The 16,568-nt window shown below is 40.8% G+C and overlaps 1 protein-coding gene across 3 annotated transcripts in view; it reads right to left on the bottom strand.

The window, feature by feature from the left end:
* NPEPPS (aminopeptidase puromycin sensitive) overlaps positions 1-16,568 on the bottom strand; it is a 109,931-nt gene that overhangs the window by 47,922 nt on the left and 45,441 nt on the right. For all 3 annotated transcript variants that reach the window (XM_063798336.1, XM_063798335.1, XM_054671273.1), the window contains one exon: positions 6,201-6,278. In XM_063798336.1, the coding sequence (XP_063654406.1) occupies positions 6,201-6,278 (78 nt within the window). The remainder of the gene's footprint in view (positions 1-6,200; positions 6,279-16,568) is intronic.

Raw genomic sequence — 16,568 nt, forward strand, 5'->3', positions numbered from 1 at the left:
TTGCAGTGAGCTGAGATCGCGCCACTGCACTCCAGCCTGGACGACAGAGCGAGACTCCATCTCAAAAAATAATAATAATAATAATTCAATATTGTCACACCTGCAAGATAATTTTTCTGTTCTAATATTTATATCAGTTGTTATATTAGCTCAAAATTGTTATATTGGCCAAAAATATCAAAAATTATGTTAAATCATACTATACTAATGGTCATAACCTTCTCTAACTTGTTTGTTATTATTTGAAATAGCTTCACCATTTAGCATGTCTGCTGTAAACAGACCTTACCAAGAATGATACATCTCTTATATACTAATAATAAATGGCCTCCAATATTTACAGTTAAGGGGAAAAGAAGAAAGGTGCAGAACATTATGTATGGCATGGTGATTTCTGTGTTCTTAAAAAGTATATACATAAATGCTTACAAAAGCAGGGTATAGCTTTGAAAGGAAAATTTCATTTCATTCTGTTGAGGAATGGAGCTGAGAAAGAAGACAGGGTAGACTGGCAAACAAAATTTTATTGCATAGCATTTGAATTTCAAATTATGTAAATGTACTATGTTTTTGAAATATTTGATTTGAAAAATAAAGATAGCACAATGTGGTGGTTAAAAGTGCAGACTTTTCAGTTAAACTACTTGGGTTTAAATCCCAGCTATGTTACTTACTAGCTATGTTACCTTGGACAAATTATTTAAGTTAATGAAATCATTTTTCTGCCTTAGTTTATCTACAAAATAGAAGTAACAGAATCTGGCTGGCGTAGTGGCTCATGCCTGTAATCTCAACATTTGGGAGGATGGCAAGATCCTCTCTCTGAGGTAGGAGGATCACCTGAGGCCAGGCATTTGAGACCAACCTAGGCAACATAACGAGACCCTGTCTCTACAAAAAAATTTAAAAATTAACCAGATGCAGTGTCATGTGTAGGCAGTCCTAGCTACATGGGAGGCTGAAGTGGGAGAAATCACTTAAACCCAGGAGTTTGAGGATGCAGTGAGCCGTGACTGCACCACTATACTCCAGCCTGGGTGACAGAGAGACTTTGTCACAAAACAAATCTACCTCAAAAGGTTGTTGAAAGGATTAAATAAATTAATATTTTTGAGGCACTTAAAACAGTACTTGGCACAGATTATGTCGTGTGTGTGTGTGTGTAATACATATCTTCTATCATGTTAGAAGTTTCTGTCTACTCTTCCCTGGTGAATTCTAGCAAATAAACTGATTCCTTTTGATAAATATAGAATGTTTAACTTTTTAAATTTAATGAAAAATGGTTACCATATTTCCTAATGCTGAACAACAATTCAATCTACGCTTTTATTTTCTATACTGGCTAGGTTTATATATCTTTTGGGACTATTTTTAAATATCAGTTTTTTAATATTTCTGCCCCTCACTTCACTTATTTCATTTGTTTCTGCTCTTAAAACTTTCTTCTACTTTCTCCAAATTACCTTTTGTTTTTATGAGTTTAATGCTTAGCTAATTAATTTTCAGTCTTTCTTCTTAACTAAATATCCTCTCTAATATTTTATCTGCATATGAAACACGTTTATCCCTAATGTTTCATATGTGGTAATTTCATTATTCAGTTCTAAATATTTTCTAATTTCCATAACAAGTCTTCTTTGACTCAATTATTCAGAGGTATAATTTTTCCAAATATATAAAAAGGGATTTTTTTCATTTCTCTTTTTCTATTGACTTCTAATTTTTTCACAGTGTAAACACAGAATATATATAGTCTGTAATGATATAGATTTAAAACTCTAAAATTTTTTAAATTTCTATCAAAGTAATAGTTCATAGTTTAAAATACGTAAGCTCCAGGCCCTGCTCAACACTAGGCCCTACTCCCCACACCCTGCCCCTAGAAGCAATCAATTTCAAACTCTGTGACTTCTAAATGTCTTGCTTACACAGCTATTTTTTCTTTTCCTTTCTTTGAGACAGTCTTGCTCTGTCGCCCAGGCGCGAGGGCAGTGGTACAATCATGGCTCACTGCAGCCTTCAATTCTTGGGCAAGCAATCCTCCCACCTCAGCCTCCCAAAGTGTTGGGATTACAGGCATGAGCCACGACCACAGCCTATTTCTTCATTTTTCAACTTTAGACATTTTCTCTTCACTGTAGAAAGTCATGCTTTAGCTAATCCATCCCCCACTCCAATATCTTTTACAAAGAATCGAATTTTCTATGACCTTGCAAATCTGAAAATATTTTTACTCCGAAATTCAAAGTTGGGTTAAGCATGCAATCTTAGGTTGAAAATCAGATTCACTTTGTATTTTGAATGAACAGCTTCATTAGAGTCTAAGTTTCCACTGTTCCTAATGGTAAGTCTAGGACTATTCTGATTCCTAAATTTTAAAGGTAGTATGCTACCTGCCTTCCCTCCTATTGCCCCCCATCCCAGACAGGAACTTTCTGGGAGTTTTACTTTATCGCAAAAGTTCTAAAATTTCAGTCAGTGTGGCAATTTTTACATTTTTTAAGCTAGTCTCTCTCAATGGTGTACCTTTGCAAACTGAAGGCTCCTGCTCTATCAGTTCAAGGAAATGTTCCTGTCTTTTTGAAAGTTTCTCTTCTGGCCGGGCACAGTGGCACACGCCTGTAATCCTAGCACTTTGAGAGGCCGAAGTGGGCAGATCACCTAAGGTCTGGAGTTCGAGACCAGCCTGGCCAACATGGTGAAACCCCAACTCTACTAAAAATACAAAAATCAGCTGGGCATGGTGGTATGTGCCTGTGATTTCAGCTACCCAGGAGGCTGAGGCAGGAGAATCACTGGAACCCACGAGGTGGAGGCTGTGGTGAGCCGAGATCGCACCACTGCACTCCAGCCTGGGTGACAGAGCAAGATTCTGTTGCAAAAATGAAAATAAAAAAATCCTCTTCCCATTTTCTCTGCTTTCTGTTTTACTAGATGGATGTTGGTTCTGCTGGACTGGTTCTCAAATCTATTTTTCTGTTTTCTATCTGTTTTTTCTACTGCTTAGAAGTTTCCTCAACTTCATCTTTAACACTTTTACTGGGTTTTTTATACCTATCATAATTTCCAAGTTTTCCTGCTGTAATTCTTCCTATCTGATGGCATTCTGTCCTGTCCTTGTTTAATGAACGCAATGCTTTCTCTTAACCCTCTAAGGATAGTAATTAGCTTTGGGTTTTTTTTTTTTTTTAAACTTTCTTTAGATTTGTCTTTGCTTTTTCCAACTTCCTTTATTTCTATTATACTTATAATTTTGCTTTTTGCCCTATCTTTCATTAGAAACTTTTTGCAAATGTCTGTTAAATGCTACCCCAGTGACTTTGGGCTTGGTCATGCTACTTGCTTTGGTCAATGAAATGTGAGTAGACATCAAGTATACCACCATCATACAGAAATTTTATTTTTTATTTTATTTTTTATAGAGACAGGGTCTCACTACATTGCCTAGGCTGGTCTCGAACTCCTGGGCTCAAGCAATCCTCCTGCCTCAGCCTCCAAAAATGCTGGGATTACAGGTGTGAGTCACCACGCCTGGCCATGCAGAAGTTTTAAATGTGTCTTTGTGTTCTAGCTTTCTCCCCATCCCTGAGCCTCTGCCCTCTGCCATGCATGATACAGAGAGTGGCTGCTCGCTCACTACTAGTCCTGGAAAGACAGTTGGGACCCAAGTGGAGCCAGTAGAGTTGGTGATATGGCTGCATATGATCAGCACTCCTCATGGCCCATGTGTAAAGAAGAAAGAAATCTCAGTGGTTACAAGCCACTGAGATTTGTGATCCTATTTGTGGGTTAAATTATATACATAAATTTATATATACATAGGAATATTTCTAGACAGATTCACCAGACAATGGAAGTAGAAGAAATCAGCGAAAGAATCTCCTTCCTTTTCAAATTATATTCTTCAATAGCTTTTAATACATGTTCATGGCAAAGCATTTTTTTTGTTTTGTTTTGTTTTGTTTTTTGGGACAGAGTCTCACTCTGTCGCCCAGGCCAGAGTGCAGTGGTGCGATCTCGGCTCACTGCAAGCTCCACCTCCCGGGTTCATGCCATTTTCCTGCCTCAGCCTCCCGAGTAGCTGGGACTACAGGCACCTGCCACCATTCCCAGCTAATTTTTTGTATTTTTAGTAGAGACAGGGTTTCACCGTGTTAGTCAGGATGGTCTTGATCTCCTGACCTCGTGATCCACCCGCCTCGGCCTCTCAAAGTGCTGGGATTACAGGTGTGAGCCACCACGCCCGGCCCATTTATTTTTATAATAATTACACATAAAGGGCCTCCAAGAGCACTGAAATAAAAGACTAAACATCTCCAATTTAAATTTTTTCTAAAAATAATTTTATATTAATTCAATAGATTCTCAGTAGGAAAATTGTGAAAATCAGACAAAAGATATAAATAAGAATAAAAATCACCAATTATGTCAACACCCAGACATAACCCAGACATAATTATCATTTTATTTGTGCCATTTAGAGACATGATTCACCACCTTAAATATGTAATTTTATATTCTGCTTTTCAATTTTACATTATAATAAGCACTTTACAGGGTTAAGAATTCACAAACCTCACTTTTAATTGCTAAGTATATTTCACTATATAGATATATCATTCCTGGCTTGATCATTTCCTTAGTGTTGAACAAATATATTAATTATAATTTTTTACTACCATAAGTAATATCTCAGACACTTCTGGGCATAAACTATTTTCTGTATTTATGACTTTTCCTTGGGATATATTCCTATTAGCAGAATTGCTGGGTCAAAGGACATGAACATATTTAGGCTCTTGATATACTGCCAGAATGCTTTTCAAAAAAATTACATGGATTTATACTCCCCCCAGCGATATCAAGGCAGCCATATCATTGGGAATTTTTAAAATTTCAGCTCACATGAGAAGCAAAAATTTCTCATTACTAGGAGGCTCAATATCTTTTCACATGTTTATTAGTCATTTACATTTTCTTCCTTTTGAATTATCTGTTCCTTTTCATTTGTTCATTCATCAAAGTCTTAGTACTTCACCAATTGATTTGTATATAATTTCTTCCACATATACTAAGCTCAGAAAGTCTATTTCTTTGTGCTTTTATACCTAACAATAGTAACATATCAACGTATCTTTCTTTCTGTGCCCTCAATAACACAATACCTATTTGATCTCTGGTTGTATATCAAAATCATCTGTGACCATTCACTTCAGGGATTTGGATTCAATTAATAGAAGATAGAGCTAGGTAAAGGTATTTTGTTTGTTTGTTTTAGACAGAGTCCCACTCTATCACCCAGGCTGGAGTGCAGTGGCACGATCTCGGTTCACTGCAACCTCCACTTCCTGGCTTCTGGCGATTTTCTTGCCTCAGCCTTCTGAGTAGCTGAGATTATAGGGATGAGCCACCACACTGGGTAATTTTTGTGTTTTTTGGTAGAGATGGGGTTTTGCCATGTTGGCCAGGCTGGTCCCTAACTCCTGGCTTCAAGTGATCAGCCCGCCTTGGCCTCCCAAAGCGCTAGGATTGCAGGTGTGAGCCACCATGCCCGGCCTAGGTAAAGGTATTTTTAAAAAGGTAAAACTGGAAAACAATACATTACATTCTAGGATAGAATGATCTTTAGTTTTTGTCCTGTTTTTCTTGGCTTGTTTGTTTAAAGAGAATATAGAGTGACAGGAGGTGGAAACCCTGCTTTTCGTAGCCCAACTTCCGCAGAAGGAAATGCTGGTGGCCCAAAAGTTGCAACAAACCTCTTTAAAAAGCTCTTAATACGGCTGGGCGGGGTGGCTCCTGCCTGTAATCCTACCACTTTGGGAGGCCAGGGTGGGCAGATCGCTTGAGATCAGGAGTTCAAGACCAGCCTGGCCAACATGGCGAAACCTCGTCTCTACTAAAAATACAAAAAAATTAGCCAGTGTGGTGGTAGGCGCCTGTAATCCCAGCTACTTGGGAGGCCGAGGCAGGAGAATCGCTTGAACCTGGAAGGTGGAGGTTGTAGTGAGCCAAGATCACGCCACTACTCTCCAGCCTGGGCAAGAGTAAGACTCCGTCTCAAAGGAAAAAAAAAAAAGCTCTTAATACTTAATCTGCTAATAACAACGAGGGAAAAAATGGCATACAATAAATTTCTCTGGAGGAAGTCAGATGTCACTATATTCATCACGAGATTTTACAAAAGCTATGTCTCTTACCTGTTTGCAGAGTACTAGGGAAAGACAAGGTGACTTTTTCATCTTCATTCTGATAGTTAAATCCTGTAGCATGTATTTCTGGAATGAGAAAAAAAATTACTTCACAATTCTGACTGGACTGACAAGACGAAAGCAAGACTGCAACATTTTCAAGAGCAAAATCTCTACAAAAACTAAATATTCTTAATTTGGTGAATTAAGTTCCTATTAGCAAGACCAGCCTGACCAACACGGAGAAACCCCGTCTCTACTAAAAATACAAAACTAGCCGGCTGTGGTGGTGCATGCCTGTAATCTCAGCTACTTGGGAGGCTAAGGCAGGAGAATCGCTTGAACCCAGGAGGCGGAGGTTGCAGTGAGCCAAGATCACATCATTGCACTCCAGCCTAAACAACAACAGAGAAACTCTGTCTCAAAAAAAAAATATTTGTTGTTACATGAAAACAGGTATGCAAATTGAATTTCCCTCAAAACAAACAAACCAAAAAAAGTGTGGGCTGCAGCTAAAAGCAGTACATTTTTAGGATTAAAATTTATATTTAAATGAATATACTAGAAAGAAGGACTAAAAAGTAATAAGCCAAACATCCATCTCAAGACTTCTGTTTGTTTTTTTTTTAAGGGTAGTCAAGTGAAGCAGTGGGAGTGAAGAAGGAATAAAGAAATCTGTTCTGGCTATGATTGATGAGTTATAAACACCACTGCACTGGGACCAGCCTAAAGAAGTTTTTTTAAATCTGCAAAGTAGACCGGGCACGGTAGCGGTGGCTCACACCTGTAATCCCAGCACTTTGGGAGGCCAAGGCGAACCGATCACTTGAGGTCAGGAGTTTGAGACCAGCCTGACCAACATGGTAAAACTCCGCCTCTACTAAAAATACAAAAATTAGCTGGGTGTGGTGGCACATGCCTTTAATCCTAGCTATCAGGAGGCTGAGGCATAAGAATCACTTGAAACCAGAAGGCAGGGATTGCAGTGAGCCAAGATCAGTCACTGCACTCCAGCCTGGGTGACAGAGTGAGACTCCGTCTCAAAAATAAAAAAAAAACCTTGCAAAGTAAACCCAAAGGAAGCAGAAGTTAATAAGGAAATAATAGTCAACCGAGGTCTACAAAGCAATGGTTAGTTCTTTGAGAAAAAAAGCAAGAAAACTGAAAAAGATCTGCGATCAAGAAAAAAGTAAAACAGGCTGGGTGCAGTGGCTCATGCCTGTAATCCCAGCACTTTGGGAGACCACGGCAGGTGGATCACAAGGTCAGGAGTTCGAGACCAGCCTGGCCAACGTGGGGAAACCCCATCTCTACTAAAAATACAAAAATTAGCCGGGCGTGGTGGCCTGCGTCTGTAGTCCCAGCTACTTGGGAGGCAGAGGCAAGAGAATTGCTTGAGCCGCCCTGTCCCGGAGGGAGGCGGGGGGCAGCCCCCACCCGGCCAGCCGCCCCGTCCGGGAGGTGGGGGGCGCCTCTGCCCGGCCACCCCTTCTGGGAAGTGAGGAGCCCCTCTGCCCGGCCGCCACCCCATCTGGGAGGTGTACCCAACAGCTCATTGACAGCGGCCATGATGACGATGGCGGTTTTGTCGAATAGAAAAGGGGGAAATGTGGGGAAAAGATAAAGAAATCAGATTGTTGCTGTGTCTGTGTAGAAAGAAGTAGACATAGGAGACTCCATTTTGTTCTGTACTAAGAAAAATTCTTCTGCCTTGGGATGCTGTTGATCTATGACCTTACCCCCAACCCGGTGCTCTCTGAAACATGTGCTGTGTCCACTCAGGGTTAAATGGATCAAGGGTGGTGCAAGATGTGCTTTGTTAAACAGATGCTTGAAGGCAGCATGCTCGTTAAGAGTCATCACCACTCCCTAATCTCAAGTACCCAGGGACACAAACGCTGCAAAAAAAAAAAGGCCGCAGGGTCCTCTGCCTAGGAAAACCAGAGACCTTTGTTCACTTGTTTATCTGCTGACCTTCCCTCCTCTATTGTCCTATGACCCTGCCAAATCCCCCTCTGCGAGAAACACCCAAGAATGATGAATTAAAAAAAAAAAAAAAAAAAGGAGAATTGCTTGAACCCGGGAGGCAGAGGTTGTAGTGAGCCGAGGTCGCGCCAGCACAAGACTCCATTTCAAAAAAAAAAAAAAAAGTAAAACAGAAGGCACAAATAAATAAAATGAGCCCTGACTACTACCTAACTTCCCTTCTAATTCTATTAACTTGAAACTATAGCAGAGCTTCCCTAACTGTGGCAGATCCAAACATGGATTACAGGTTTATCAAGATAATAATTCCCTTGGCCCTTGGACCAGCCTGGTAGGCCTAGAGCAATGAAAGATCTCTGATACCCTCCAGTTGTGAGCCTCCTCTTCCTTATGTACCAGGAAAACATCAGTTTCTACTAATGCCTTGAAAAAAAGTACGGAAGCATTGATTTGGAGAACAACTAACTCTTCCAGCTTCACACTTAAGAACAGCATACATGGCCGGGCGCGGTGGCTTGTGCCTGTAATCCCAGCACTGCGGGAGGCTGAGGCAGGCGGATCACCTGTGGTCGGAGGTTCGAGACCAGCCTGACCAACATGGATAAACTCCATCTCTACTAAAAATACAAAATTAGCCGGGTGTGGTGGTGCATGCCTGTAATCCCAGCTACTCAGGAGGCTGAGGCAGGAGAATCACTTGAACCCGGGAGGCTGAGGTTACGGCGAGCCAAAATCATGCCATTGCACTCCAGCCTGGGCAATAAGAGCGAAACTCCATCTCAAAAAAAAAAAAAAAAAAAAAAGAACAGTATACACTACAATGTTACTAACATTACGCAATCAGTGTTTTCTCTATATTTAATGCAAAACTACATAATTTACGGCAGTTTTTTATGCTCTCCATTTTCTTAATATTTAAAATACCGTAAAGAATCTTTACAATTAGTAAGTATCTTGATGGTAGTCCTCAAAGGGAAGTAAAATACAAGTTAAAGCTGGTAACAAAATAATCTCAAATACAAAATAATTTTGTTACCCATAAAGTTAATAGGATAGAGCACATGAAGAAATGCAGACCTGACAAGTCCCCCCTTATCTGCAGTTTCACTTTCCACAGTTTCAATTGCCTAGAGTCAACTACAGTCTGAAAATATTAAATGGAAAATTCCAGAAACAAACAATTCATAAGTTTTAAACTGTACTGTTCTGAATAGTGTGATGAAATCTTGTACCCTCCCATTCCATTCTGCCCAGAACATGAATCATCCCTTTCTCCGACCTATCCATGCTGTATATATATGCCACCCAGCCCATTAGTCACCTAGTAGCCATCTCAGTTATCAGATTGACTGTCAATGTATCACAAGGCTTCTGTGTTTAAGCAACCTTTATTGTACTTAATAATGGCCTCAAAGCACAAGAGTAGTGATGCTAGCAGTTTGGAAATGTCAAAGAAGAAGGGTGAGTATAATACAATAAGATACTATAAGAGAGGCTGGGCACAGTGGCTCATGCCTGTAATCCTGGCACTTTGGGAGGCTGAGGCAGGAGGATCGCTTGAAGCCAGGAGTTCAAGACCAACTTCAGCAATAAAGCCAGACCTGACTCACAAAAAATTTTTACAAATTTGCTGGGTGTTGGTGCATACCTATAGTCCTAGCTAACTGGGAGGCTGAAGCAGGAGGATCACTTGAGCCCAGCAGTTTGAGGCTGCAGTGAGATATGATGGCACCACTGCACTCCAACCTGGGCAACAGAGACTCTGCCTCTAAAAATAAATAAATGAAATAAATTTTTTTAAAAAGAAGATATTGGCTGGGCGCGGTGGCTCATGCCTGTAATCCCAACACTTTACGAGGCTGAGGGGGTAAGATCACCTGAGGTCAGGAGTTTGAGACCAGCCTGATCAACATGGAGAAACCCTGTCCCTACTAAAAATACAAAATTAGCCAGGCGTGGTGGCGCATGCCTGTAATCCCAGCTACTTGGGAGGCTGAGGCAGGAGACTTGCTTAAACCCAGGAGGCAGCGGTTGCAGTGAGCCGAGATCACACCATCGCACTCCAGCCTGGGCAACAAGAGTGAAACTCCATCTCAAAAAAAAAAAAAAGATATTGTGGCTCACACCTGTAATCCCAGCAATTTGGGAGGCCGAGGCGGGCAGATCACGAGGTCAGAAGATGGAGACCATCCTGGCTAACACGATGAAACCCCGTCTCTACTAAAAACACAAAAAATTAGCCGGGTGTGGTGGCATGCGCCTGTAGTCCCAGCTACTCAGGAGGCTAGGGCAGGAGAATCGCTTGAACCTGGGAGGCAGAGGTTGCAGTGAGCTGAGATCCCACCATTACACTCCAGCCTGGGCGACAGAGCAACGTCTCAAAAAAAAAAAAAGAGAGAGACGCACACAACATTCATGTAACTTTTATTACAGTATATTGTTATAATGGTTCTATTTTTTATTAGCTTTTGTTAATTTCTTACTATTTCAAATGTAAAAATTAAACTTTATCATAGTACATATGTATAGGGAAAAACATAGCATATATAAGTTTTGCTACTATCTGTGGTTTCAGGCATACCATTGGGGGTCTTAGAATACATCTGCCGTAGATAAGGAGGAACTACTGTAACTACCGTATGACAGACTTACTCCATTTATCTAGATTTTCTTCGTTTCATTCAATGTATATTTATTAAATCCCTACTATATGTCAGATAACAGGGAAAACCACAAATGAAAAAGAATGAATCATAATTACTGGATTTTTTTTTTTTTTTTTTTTTTTGAGTAGAAGTCTCTTGTCCCCCAGGCTGGAGTGCAATGGCGTGATCTTGGCTCACTGCAACCTCTGCCTCCCAGGTTCAAGCAATTCTCCCACCTCAGCCTCCCAAGTAGCTAGGATTACAGGCGCCTACCACCACACCCAGCTAATTTTTGTACTTTTTTTTTTTAGTAGAGACGAGGTTTCACCATGTTAGCCAGGCTGGTCTTGAACTCCTGACCTTAGGTGAGCCGCCCGCCTCGGCCTCCCAAAGTGCTGGGATTACAGCCATGAGCTACCGTGCCCGGCCCCTCAAGGATCTTAAGATTCCATTGAAAAGTAGTACAGACATGACACAAACAAATAATTGCAATATGGTGCGGTTATATTAATGACAGGCAATAGAGTGGCAACTACATGGACCCTAGATCCAAACCGCCTGGGTTTGAATCCTGGCTCTAACATTTATCAGTTTTATTACCTAAAGTAGATACCCTCTCTGTGCCTACGGTTGTTCTCTATATGAACATGTAATGCACTTAGTGCCTGGTATAGAGTAAACACTAAACTCACCATTATTTTTATAATTATCACTATTAAACATTACATTATGAAAAATGTTTCACTTGGTTAGGCACCTAACCTGAACTGGAGGTTAAAAAGAAGATAAAACGTTCCCTCTATAGTCAGCAATAAGCCAACTAAATTCCTAAAACAGCAGTCACTAAAGCAATCCATATCACCTTAAGGCTATTTAAAGAATGTTTTAAAACTTACCAAATATAACTAACACAAAATTTAAAACTGTTCTACACTCATATACTTTGTATATAGCCATATGGAAACCTACACAGGTTCTTTATCAGACAGCCCCTCAATATTATTCAAAACCAACAAATGTAAAAGTGAAAGAATGCAAATACACTGCAAACTTCATGTTCTTTATCTCTGATTTGCACTAAAAAGGAATAAAGGGGCTGGCTAACTATCACTTGCTCCTTCTAATGCTGACATTTCTTTATTTGGCTCCAGTTTGAACTAATGATACTTAAGGGTTGTTTATTTGAGAATGGATCTATCCTGCATAGAAACCAGAATAAATTTCACAGATAAGCATAGAAATCCAAACAAGGGCCAGGCACAGTGGCTCATATCTGTAATCCCAGCACTTTGGGAAGCTGAGGTAGGAGGACTGCTTGAGTCTTGGAGTCTGAGACCAGCCTGGGGAACATTGCAAAACCCCATCTCTACAAAAATTAAAAAATTAGCCAGGTGTGGTGGCACATGCCTGCCATCCCAGCTCTCCGGGAGGCTGTGGTGGGAGAGTAACTTGAGCCCAGGAGGCTGCAGTAAGCCATGACTGCGCCACTGCATTCCAGCCTGGATGACAGAGAAAGACCTGTCTCAAAAAAAAAAAAAAAAAAAGAAAGAAAGAAATCCCAACAAACAAGATCAGAAATTAGAAACTTAAGACTTTTGTCTTAATGTTAACACTATATAAACTCTTCCTCTTTGAAAAATATGCCCTCTGTTTGTCACTATTGTCTTCGCAATTCGTTATACTTTCTCACAAGCAAAGAAACCTATTTCAGACTTGCATTCACACTTATCAAACTATCACTTAAACAGAGTATTTAAGGTCTGGTGCAGTGGTTCACACCTGTAATCCCAGCACTTTGGGAGGCCAAGGTGGGCGTCAACAGTTTGAGAGCAGCCTAGCCAAAATGGGGAAACCCCATCTCTACAAAAATTTAAAAATTAGCCAGGTTTGGTGGCACACACCTGTAATCCCAGCATCTTGGGAGGCTGAGGCACAAGAATCGCTTCAACCCAGGAGACGGAGGCTGTAGTGAGCCGAGATAGTGCCACTGCACTCCAGCCTGGGCAATAAGAGTGAGACTCTATCTCAAATAATAATAATAATATTTAATAAAAACTCTTTGAATGACACAAATTACCACTTAGGCAAAAAGAACCTTGGTATTTACAGGGGTAAAAAGTTCAAATAAATAATAAACTTCATTTATTATTATATATAAGCCAAGGGAATTTATTATATGCAAGGGAATCACTGTTCAGACAATGAGCTGAGGGGCCAGAATTTGTGAGACAGAAGGGGTCCTTTTCACACAATATTTACTTGAAGTTTCACAATAATCAAAGGTATCTGCTTTTAGCCCAGTTATTCATGTATACACATCAACAAGATTTAAATTAACCAAAATGTTAAATGTTTATTAAGCAGTCACCATATAATGTAGGTTTTGGAACTAGTATTTAAATGGAAGAGTATATCTTCAGAGTAAAGTTCCATTGAGAAATAGAAAAGTCTGTAAAACCAGGTCTTGTCTTATAACAAGAAACTGATACTGACTTCTGTAACAAAGCTAAATAGTCTCTTGATGTGTAGTTGGCACAATTCCAGAAATCTAAACAACTAGCAAATTTGCCTATATCTGGTATAACTGGGCCGGGCGTGGTGGCTCATGCCTGTAATCCCAGCACTTTGGGAGGCCAAAGTAGGTGGATCACCTGAGGTCTCGAGTTCGAGACCAGGCTGGCCAACATGGTGAAACCGGGTCTCTACTAAAAATACAAAAATTAGCTGGGCGTGGTGGTGCACACCTGTGATCCCAGCTACTCGGGAGGCTGAGGCAGGAGAATTGCTTGAACCTGGTAGGCAGAGGTTGCAGTGAGCAAGATCATGCCATTGCACTGCAGCCTGGGCAACAAGAGTGAAACTCTGTCTCAAAAAAAAAAAAAAAAAAAAAAAAAAAAATATATATATATATATATCTGGTATAACTGTTACTATATCTAAAGAAAGGGATGAGAAACAAACCTTTAATTTCTACTTGAAATGATCTTTCATTTTTGCAAAGAGAAAAGGGTACATAACTAATATCCAAACAGTGTTAATAAAAGCCTATTAAGGATTATTTTAAAACAAGTTCTTTAAAAAAAAAAAAAAAAAAGAAAGTTCTACTAGTTGCAGTGAGCCGATATTGCGCCACTGTACTCCAGCCTGGGCGATACTGCAAGACTCCATCTCAAAAAAAAAAAAAAAACAGACACATGCCCATAGGTCTTTTAGGATGATTGCACATACCACAAAAAAATGGCCTTTTTCTTCAAATAAAAACTTACACAAAGAAGCAACAATTGGCTAGGCACGGTGGCTCACACCTTTAATCCCAGCACTTTGGGAGGCCGAGGCGGGCGTATCACAAGGTCAGGAGATCGAGACCATCCTGGCTAATACGGTAAAACCTCGTCTCTACTAAAAATACAAAAATTAGCTGGGCGTGGCAGCGTGCGCCTGTAGCCCCAGATGCTGGGGAGGCTGAGGCAGGAGAATGGCGTGAACCCGGGAGGCAGAGCTTGCAGTGAGCCGAGACTGCGCCACTGCACTCCAGCCTGGGTGACAGAGCGAGACTCCATCTCAAAAAGAAAAAAAAAAAAAATTAAAAGAAGCAACAATTTCATGCCTTGAAAGTAATTTTCTGATTTTACTTTTACCTTCTTTTTTTAAATTATATATATATATACACATACACGTGGAAGGCCAAATCTATCACTGTTCCCAATCCAAACTTTTTTTTTTTTTTTTTTTTTTGAGACAGAGTCTTGCTCTGTGGCCCAGGCTGGAGTGCAGTGGCACAATCTCCACTCACTGCAACTTCCGCCTCCTGGGTTCAGGCGATTCTCCTGCCTTCAGCCTCCGAAGTAGCTGGAATTACAGGTGCCTGCCACCACACCCAGCTAATTTTTGCGTTTTTAGTAGAGATGGTGTTTCACCATGTTGGCCAGGCTGTTCTCAAACTCCTGACCACAGGTGATCCGCCCACCTAGCCCTCCCAAAATGCTGGGATTACAGGTGTGAGCCACCACACCTGGCTGCCCCCAATTCAAACTTTAACAACTCATACAACTTCCCATTCACTTAAACTCTAAAATTACGTGGGCTTACACATGACTTCAGGTTTTTTCTCATAGCTGTGGTAGAAAAGTGTTGAGAAATGTACCTTAGCTAGTTCTGAAGGAAAATATTTTTTTTTTGAGACAGAGTCTCTGTCACCCAGGCTGGCGTGCAGTGGCACGATCCTGGCTCACTGCAACCTCTGCCTCCCGGGTTCAAGCAATTCTCTGCCTCAGCCTCCCGAGTAGCTGGGATTACAGGCACCTGCCACCACACCCAGCTAATTTTTTTATTTTTAGTAGAGATGGGGTTTCACCATCTTCGCCAGGCTGGTCTTGAACTTCTGACGTCATGATCCACCCGCCACAGCCTCCCAAAGTGCTGGGATTACAGGCGTGAGCCACTGCACCCAGCACTGAATATATATTATGTATCTAAAATAATTTAATGTTTTATCAGAATCTCTCTTCAAATCTTCTTTTCCATTAAGTTTTCATTTCTCTCCTGACTCTCTTAGTAAGAACACTAACTGGGCTTCCGTGAGATACAGATCATTATGAGCTTAGCAACATTCGGTCACGCATATTCAAAACTTTTCAGTCAGGTCGGGCGCAGTGGCTCACGCCTGTAATCCCAACACTTTGGGAGGCTGAGGCGGGTGGATCACGAGGCCAGGAGTTCAAGACCAGCCTAACAAACATAGTGAAACCCCATCTCTACTAAAAATACAAAAATTAGCCAGGTGTGGTGGCACACGCCTGTAATCCCAGCTACTCAGGAGACTGAGGCAGAAGAATTGCTTGAACCCCAGAGGCGGAGGTTGCAGCAAGCCGAGATCGTTGGGCGACAGAGCGAGACTCCATCTCAAAAAAAAAAAAAAAAGAACTTTTCAGTCACCTGAATTCTATCCTGACATTTTTAGTACAGGAAGATAAAAAACAAACTTGAGCTGAAACCACGCCAGCTGGAAGGTACACATTTATATTACTAGATCTATCTATCTACATACCACTTTAAAACCACACATCGAATTTAAACATTCTCTACCTGCAACAAAGAAAGCCTTGTTGCTTTGATATACCTGGCTAAAGTACTTCTATTTTTCTCCACAGTTAAAGAAATTAAATAATCACTCTTTCATTTACCAGACAATTTTTTAAAAGCTGGCACTCACTCAAGTCCATTTGAAGAATCTGTTCTTCCAGCAGTTTGATCTAATTTACAATCAATTGAACTTAAGTACTTCTTGGGAATAGTATGTTCAACTGCTACTACTTTGACTTTCTATAGACAAAATAGTTTAAGAAAAAATCATAAATGTTATGAGGCCTTAAAATGAAACTTCTTTTCAGTATAATGTAAAGGAGAGAGGAAATCAAAATATAAAATGTAAGTTAAAAGATCAAATGTCTAAATTATTTTATTTTATTTATTTTTTTTTTTGAGACGGAGTCTTGCTCTGTCGCCCAGGCTGGAGTGCAGTGGCGCGATCTCGGCTCACTGCAAGCTCCGCCTCCCGGGTTCACGCCATTCTCCTGCCTCAACCTCCCGAGTAGCTGGGACCACAGGTGCGTGCCACCACGCCCAGCTAATTTTTTGTATTTTTAGTAGAGACGGGGTTTCACCGAGTTAGCCAGGATGGTCTCCATCTCCTGACCTTGTGATCCACCCGCCTCGGCCTCCCAAAGTGCTGGGATTACAGGCGTGA

Source organism: Pan troglodytes, chromosome 19 (genome assembly GCF_028858775.2).
Source record: "Pan troglodytes isolate AG18354 chromosome 19, NHGRI_mPanTro3-v2.0_pri, whole genome shotgun sequence".
Lineage (NCBI taxonomy): Eukaryota > Metazoa > Chordata > Mammalia > Primates > Hominidae > Pan > Pan troglodytes.